Below are 8383 nucleotides of genomic sequence, written 5' to 3' on the forward strand. Positions count from 1 at the left end.
AATTTTTTTTGCTTTCTGGAAAATTATAAAAACTAATTGTTAGGTATATTAATGCTCAGTACAAAACTGTTTCTAGAAGTCCATGAGTGGAAGAGGAGGAAGAGGAGGTGGAGAACTTCTGTCCATTCAGTCTTTTTTTCTCACTCCCCCCTCCCTCTCTCTCTCTCACTCTATCGTTCTCAGCTATCGTTTCTTCCTCTTTCCTCGGTCATCAGCGCTCTCGTGAGTAGCGTGTGCGTTTAGTCCTTTTATTGAAGGGGAAGTTGATGAACTCAAACGGCCGCTGCTCCGTGATGTGGTGTCCCTTGGGCAGGCGCTTCATGAAGTGGACCTCGCGCTGGTGCTGCCGGGTCTTGGAGCCTTTCCTGGGCCTTCCCCTGCGCGTGAAAGCCATGTACCAGCCGTCAAACTTGGCGTTCTGCAGCGCCGTGTAGTTATTCTCCAGGACGATCTCGGTGAAGATACAGTCCTTCCCCTGTCCATTTCTCTACAAACACGTAAACCACAGAGGACAAAGACATTACAATTTGTTCCATTTTTCTCATCTTAAGAGGGTATTTTGAATTGTGACAATAGAATGGAAATTTAAAAAAAAAGTGAATGGCGGTATTGTGGGGAAGGGGTAATATTTAAATTTATTGATGGGAAAAATCGAATCTATCAAGAAGAACTATACAGAGCCTGTCCTAGTTTACAATCGCACTGACTCCCCCCACACGCACAAGGCATATGCTTAAGTCATTATACTCCAAGATCAAGGCAGAAGGAAATGACAGCAGTAACCAATGACTTTCCCTCTTCAGTAAACACAGACGCGGATCCATCCTCCGAGATAAATCGTTTCTTCCAGCACTAGCCGCTCATGGGTCAATAGTTTAAGGCTTGGCATAGGAGGGGGAAATATTTTGGTGGGTGCCTTGAGTTTTAATTCTTTATGGCCGATGCGTAAAAAATCTGGATGTATTTATGACAGTGCGCTTTTCATGGTCGAATACACCACCAGCTCTTTTGAGGTGCATGACTTGAATATCAATACATCATAAGATCAAGTGATTACACATAGACATATAAATCACACTACAAGCCAATATCTAGTCTCGCCTCAGAGAGATTTATACAATTGAAATGAAGCAGTACCTATATTCAGACTCTTAGCTTCCGCTGGATGTTCTAATTAGTCAACCTACAATTATTACTAATTTGATGGGATTGTATTTGGATGAATTGGATGGATGAAAGTAAAAATGTCAATATTCATCTGGTCTTCTTTCCATTCCGCCAATAAATAACCTAATGATTCTTTATGATTCTTACCACCACTGAAATCCCACATCCTACACCCAGCTCCTCTCACTCCTTCCAACCTGCCAAATCAGCAGCCCATCACTGTTTGAAGGGGCCAAACCAAGAGTGCAATCCTATCTGCAACCTCTTAACAAAACGGCCTGTTTAAAAATAAAACTCAAACCCAGGGGACCTGGAGTGAAAAAAACTGCACTCATCTCCACCAGCGGGGGGAAAAAACAAACACAAACAAAAAAAAAACCCTTTCTCCTTCCAACCCTCTCTCTCTCTCTCTCTCCCTCTTCCATGCAGGCTGTCGTTGGGCAGCCAATATGTCGGATAGCATAAGATCAGGATGCCAAGCAGATGGTCCACATGGCAGGGTGCTAGGAGGAGGGGGCAGAGCACGGATCCCACTTTATTACCGCGCACAGCGAGAAGGAGGCACAAATCTACCCTTGGAACGACAACGGACGGCTAAAAAAGGAGGAAAGATCCTATTCCTCACACTCCATCACACATACAGGGAAAGGAGCTAAGAGAAGCTACTGTAGATAGTATGACAAACCCTAAAGCTTCATTTGGGGATGGCCAGAGAGAACCCTGATGATTTTGTTTTTGTTTATTTATGATCCAGTGTTTGTTTTTTACAAATTGCAAAACATAGAAACCATACTTCATCGTTTAGTCATAGACAAAATGGCTAGTTAGTTTTGCTTAATTGTTGCTCATTCTGACACATATTGTCTTTGTAAAAATTGCATATTGGCCCAGGCTTGCTGCAAAACTCCCTGCTGTTACAACAGATATCTGAACTAGAGAGCAGCGGATTCTCAAGCGCAGAGCAATAACCAATACTGAATTGCAGCGATAACAAAAACTATATGACATTTTCCCTTTACCTTGCCAATCAGCTTCCCCTTGCGGTTCATGCAGATGTAGAGGCCTGTCTCTGCTCCTTTGATGCGAACTCGACTTCCAAATGTGTCTGTCTCCACAATGAGTTTAGCTGTTGGAAACAAAAAGGTCATTTTATTAACTACCTGGAGGATTGATCTGGAGGTAATGCAGTCAACTGCTGGACAAAGGCAGCATATTTGGAGGGAGCTGTAATTTTGCGGCCGCTATTTCTCTCATTAGAGACCCACCTACACTGCAAGCCAACGATTCCTTGAGGCATGAACCCTTGCAGACACAAATGCACATACATGCATACATGTGTGTGTGCGCGCACACACACGCACACACATAAACACACACACACACACACACACACATGCACACACGTGCACAAATGCAGGGGCACATACACTAAACCTTTTGGGACTATTTCTGAGGATTTATGCAAGCTTAAATTCTGGCAAAATGATAAAAACATGTGTACCTTGATTCTTTCAGAAAGAAAGAAGATGTCCTGGAAGGACTATTAGTTCTCTTATAAATCTGAGTATACTTCACACATACACAGCACAGTACATTCAGCTGTGCTGTGTATCAATGTCTGCCCAAAATTCTAGCTTTTGGGGCATTGATGCCACAAAATCCTACAATTCCTTGAGGAGCATTAATCAAAAACATGCGTATGACCTAACTCAGTTCCCAAACAACCAACCAAAGCAAGAATTCATATATAAAACCCCTCAGCAATATCCAATAGAGTTTGGGTTTACAATTGTGGTGTACTGTGGACTGCAGAGTGAAATGTAAATATCTAAAAGCAAAAATGCTCTTAAAACTTCCACTTCATATCCAGAGATGACAGCAGGGGTGTCAGTTTAAACCAAACTATCATCACTCCCCATCAAAAAGCCCTGACATGAAGAGGCCTGTGTAAAAAAAAAAAGGATGTGCAATTTTCATTTAACCACCAGCAAGGCTTCCACTCTGCCTGGCCTGGAGTCAAAGTGCCGCTCACACAGGCCGCCCCATCTTTTGATTTTTCTCCCCTGCGCTTAGCGATCGTAAAGAGTTACGGTTCAAATGGAGGGGAGTCAGATAGCCTGCTGGTGAGCAGCCTCACCACAAGCCCAGATCAGCACCCAGGCACTGGCCACACACTCTCCAGCCCCACTGCAGCATGCTCAGGTGACACTGCCAAAGAGAGTGGGTGGTGATGGGGGGCAGAGGTGGAGGGTAGGAGGGGTAGGTGGGGGGGGGGGGGGGGTCTGGGAATTTGTTCATGATCAACCACACTGAAATGCCTCTACACAGCGAATGCCCAGGACAGGGAGGTCGATAGGATAGGGAGCTGCCATATGAAGGCTGTTCACCACAGTGAACCACTGAGACACTGCTGCTGAGGCCAAAAGATGTCCAGTCCAATTGTAGCCTAAATATTTCCACATTCATTTAGGCTAATGTGAGATATGAATTTTTCATTCATTTTTTCAGCATGTTCTCCATCCTGTGAAGTATTAGATCACCTATTCATATGAAATATTTTATTCCTATCATATTTTTTTATACATTGTGAGTGTTACAATTTAATGTCAATTGTTGTCAATATAAAACATAAATATGCCCATGGCAAAATCTGTAAAAGTTATAGGCGCCATCATAGAATGCAAATAGTAAAAACGCGCGTCTTCACACAGGATGGATAAGGTCTATGACAGGAATTTACAAAAAAATGTAAATGTGTGCGAAATGTAAAAAGTGGATGTTACAATATGGTCAGGCGAGTTTTTTTTTTTTAAATCCAAGAACTGCTCAAAAAGGGAGGGAACGTTCTTCAGGAAATGTTCAGCCGGTAAGTAAGATGAGTTCTAATGGTTCTTCCAGACATACGGGACTCTCCTGAGAATCACCTTCAGAACAATCTAGAATCCATTTGACATTTTTTGCACTCCACAGCTTCTTTTTAACTTTACCAGCTGACACCAACTGCCAAACTATTTCCATCAGACACGCCACAAAAGTTTAATGCGCACGTATCAAAATAAAGCTTTAAATCACGCTCTGTATAGCATCGGCCAGCTGTCATAAATATGTAAAACACAACTCTTTACTCAGAACTGGGAATTTTGGCATGCAACAGCAGTAGGCCTTTATGTTGTTTTGATTTAGTTAAAAATGTAGTTGGAACTGCAAATCATACGTCATATTTCTACAGCAAAACAAATGTATAAACCATTGATTCTTACCATGAACGTCCCCATCATCCGCCATGGCGTTGATTTTTCTGTTCGCCAGTACCTGGACATGTTTGCCGCTGGTTCGGCTGTAAAGCTGGTAGGTCCGAATGAGTCTCCTGCTTACCCGGTCCGTCACTTTACTTTGTTCACTCACATGCTGTGTAAAATTAGGCGGGGACTGAATGGTTACCTGTCAGAAATTAAATATAACACAGTCAATATACCTGCATTAATTTCTTAAATTTTCCGGATTATTTATGAATTAATTTTGTTCTATATCCACTTCATTTCATGCTTTTATTTTAAATTAATTGTAAACATAATTATAAACTATCCACGGTGAGTAAGTGTAGACTTACAATAGAATGTAAAATTATCTTCTAGCCTCTATGAGATCATGAAAACAGCTGTGACAATTACAACCTAAGATATCTCCTTGCGCAACATCTGGGAGAATAAGAAGCAACGATAACGCAGCGACTCTATAGTGTCGGCTACCTGTACTGATTCGACTAGTCTGCCCTTACCGCAGTCTTGGTTGAATTTCAAACTTTAAATATACAACCCTCCAAACGTGTTTTGGGGCGGGTCAAACCATAGTTGTCAACAAATACAGTCAGTCCATTCTGTCACCACATGCAGAATACGAGAGATAATTGTAACTGTAAGCTTTATCCTCCAACCCCCATGGTAATTTAAAGAAGGATTGCACCACCACTGCTTCGCTTGTCTATGTTATGTAGCTGTAAACTACAATCTAGCGGTATACTATAAACGTATGCGGGTTATTAGGCCTACTAATGTGTATGCTGTCCCCGCTACTGTATTCCGCATGTGGAGAAGCTTCACCCCTGTGAACTGTGCTACACATTCACTGCAGTCTCTCACCTTTCGCCCCCTCTTCTCCCCTTGACCTCACAATTCTATCCATAGCTGTGTCCAACTTATGATTTTGAATGTTAAGCAAGAGGATACAAGTCCATGCCTGAGGCTATATTTTTGAGCCCAAAGCACACTCAAATAGGCTACTGAACTATTAAATCTGATAATGAAATGTAATTAGACCGATAACACTTGTGGCATACAAAACCCAGTTAATAATTAATCCTGATTAAGATTACCAACATGCGAATTTTTACAGTATAGGCCTATAGAAAACAGTATTGTAGAATGAAGAGTTTCATACCTGAGCGTAGTAGCAGAACGCAAAAAGGTGGAGGAACCTGGAAAAGAGATCGAGCACAAGTTAGGCTACAGATAGCACACAATTATTCCAAAGGGAAGTCGTTTGATGGTTTCAGGAAATATGTACTCACAGATAACTCAGTCGCGAAGGAATAAGTCGCATGTTGATGAAAGGGGTTGTCCTAGCTGATAAAATTCTGACGATCAGCGGAGGGTATTTATTTTATTCAAAACGACCTCGAAGGATTTTTTTCCCTCTCTCAGAAGTTGTTGTTTATATCCTTTATTAAAACACTCTCCCGTGAACTCCAATTCACAGCCTGCGCCGACGCGATCGATATATCTTTGAGCAACAAATACATTTCATGGCAGAAACGCTGTCTGAGGCATGACCAGGACCACGTCCTCACCGAAAAAATACAAACACGAGTTAGGACACTGTTGTTGAACAAGTGTCAGTCAAGTCAGTCAGTGTTGCTGCATCACTCTGGACGTTTAAGTGCACTTATTGACAAAGCAATGTGCATGTCGAGCTTTGGTAAATGAGCTTTCGTGTTGATATGGAAGTCAAAGAAAAGCGCGTCTGAAGGAAAGACAAATAAAGTCCACTGTCGTCCACAGAGATGGTAGACTGTACATTAGTAGCGATATTTGCAAGCCGGTATAGAAATCTCCAAGGTGGATTCTCTGACGCCGTTTCCCTGGCTTATCCACTCAGTAATTTGGTTGGAGTCCTGGGATGAATGTCCGATTGACAGTCAAGCAGAGGAAGCGAACTGGCGCATCCCCTTTGCGGTGATGGTGGTGTGGTAGTGTGTCCTTAGCAAACGCTGGTGCTGGACTGACTGCGCTCTCTTATCCCCTCCTCTACACCCATTGCCAGTGTCAACCCCCTGGTTAAGATGGTAGGGCGATCCTGGAGGAACAAGCCCCCTTTTCAACAGAACAAAAGCAACAACCCCCCTCCCCCTACTTTTAAAATATACCCTTACCTGAGAGAAGGAGAAACACTTGAGTGAAGGCAGGAGGAGCCCATGGCGCTATGACACTTCTGCGCAAAACCACCGCACCTAGAATGTCTGATATGCGCACTAATTCTGTGTCGGTTTACAGTTATTCTTGGTAAGCTTTTCATATCAACTGGGACAGTCTTGGTCTCGCTGAGGTTCAAATTGGACAAAAGCTTACATTTTCACCACTATCTTTATAACATTTTAGCAAAACTTTGGGAATTTCAAATATGCATCTAAAGTGGTGCAATTTCTTAGTCGCAATCCTCAAAACAGGCTTTTCTGAAGACTTGTGTATTGCCAAGGAGAAGTGTGAGACATATTAAAAGGATTACAGACGATTAGCGTTTTAAAAACAACAGCCCCCTCCCTTCAACCCATAGACGAACGACACATCTTATAGTCATTTCTCAACTTAGTCTATGTTTTACTCTTTAGTGATAACTTACGCTTACGGCCACTCAACGTTCATTAACTAGCCAAAAAAAAACAGACAATTACGCGTGTACAAATGAGTGACTATCACAGTTTAGTGCAACATTTTTCATGTGGCCTATTGGTCTCATGTAATCACAGTTCGCATAACTTGTCTGTGATTTTTAAATGTTGAATTTGTTGTTTTGTTGGTTTCAGGATAGGGGATTGGCAGAGACCAGTTTTAACAAACTTTGCTATCTTTAGATGATGGCCTAAATGATGCCAGTCGAGTCTAAATAACAGTGTACGTACTATTAATTGAAACTGGGTTCCACATCTCATAATGGGCTTTTTTATGTGAACGTATACAAATTAATCAGTCTGTTTACCCCAATGCATAAACTCTTTGATTCGTCCTCGTTTAGGCCACTCCACCCCACCCTCTATGAAACCGTTCAAAAACGTTAATCAAGGCCTCGGCATTATTGATGGCCCACCATTAATTAGGTTATAGTCATAGCGCATACAGACATTTTGCAGATAGTCTAGTCTATTCAATTGGTTAACATCCACGGTTGACAACGCCCGTCGACAGAGCTAAAATGTAGGCCTACCTGACATGGTATCACCACACGGCGCTAGGCTTTCATAGTCAAGAGAAGAACTTCAGTTAATCCTGAATCTTTTTCCTTCAGATCGATCACTTTGGCTGTTAAAGGAATTTACAGATAAAATCTGATATTCCAGTATCAATAGACAAAGAATAAAGATTAATAGCAAAACTGACATTTTGGATAGTCTGGTTATCCTATCTAAACTTGGTGGAGAGTAGCATACGCTGTGTATTATATAATCAAATAAATAAAGTCTGTGTGTGCTCTTACAATACACCACCTATTTCTCTGCTTTATCACGGACAGTTACAACCATGATTACCTAATAATTACCACAAGGGGGAGCCACAAAGATCTAACCAAGGATTGTCCAGAACACGAAAAGGAAAATTAACACAACTTTGAGAAACCTCAAAGTCTCTGGTGAAAGCCTACCTATGATTAAGCTCTTATGTTCTGAAAAAAAGCAGCTTCAGTGATGATTCAAACAGATTTAATCAGTTGCCCAGAGAGTACATTTTAAACATGTCAGCACTTCAAAGTGACATGTTTCTTCAGACCAATCACCTTGACACCAGTGAGCTCGAGAACCGAACTGAGAGGGGAATATGATGGAGTGTACTGTCACTGCCATGACACGGCATATCCATATGCTTCTCTTCTGTAATACAGCTGGCAGATCACACTCCAATAGCATACCAACGTGGCACAAATGGACAAATGATTTGGGGGAATGTGC

General features: G+C 41.9%; 1 protein-coding gene across 2 annotated transcripts; it reads right to left on the reverse strand.

The window, feature by feature from the left end:
* Positions 1-211: 211 nt before the first annotated feature.
* fgf8a (fibroblast growth factor 8a) lies at positions 212-5766 on the reverse strand. 2 transcript variants are annotated; one of them, XM_076285044.1, is made up of 5 exons: positions 5735-5766; positions 5605-5641; positions 4428-4575; positions 2187-2293; positions 212-487 (listed from the first exon to the last, which is right to left on the reverse strand). In XM_076285044.1, the coding sequence occupies exons 1-5, from the start codon at positions 5764-5766 to the stop codon at positions 212-214; spliced, it is 600 nt and encodes a 199-aa protein (XP_076141159.1). The 2 variants fall into 2 exon arrangements, with proteins under 2 accessions (XP_076141159.1, XP_076141158.1); XM_076285043.1 differs by having other exon boundaries at positions 4428-4608.
* Positions 5767-8383: the final 2617 nt, after the last annotated feature.

The sequence above is a fragment of the Alosa pseudoharengus genome, unplaced genomic scaffold (assembly GCF_046254945.1).
Source record: "Alosa pseudoharengus isolate Yale_2024_CS ecotype anadromous, Long Island Sound unplaced genomic scaffold, YU_APseudo_1.1 YU_APseudo_1.1_scf_15, whole genome shotgun sequence".
NCBI classification, from domain to species: domain Eukaryota; kingdom Metazoa; phylum Chordata; class Actinopteri; order Clupeiformes; family Clupeidae; genus Alosa; species Alosa pseudoharengus.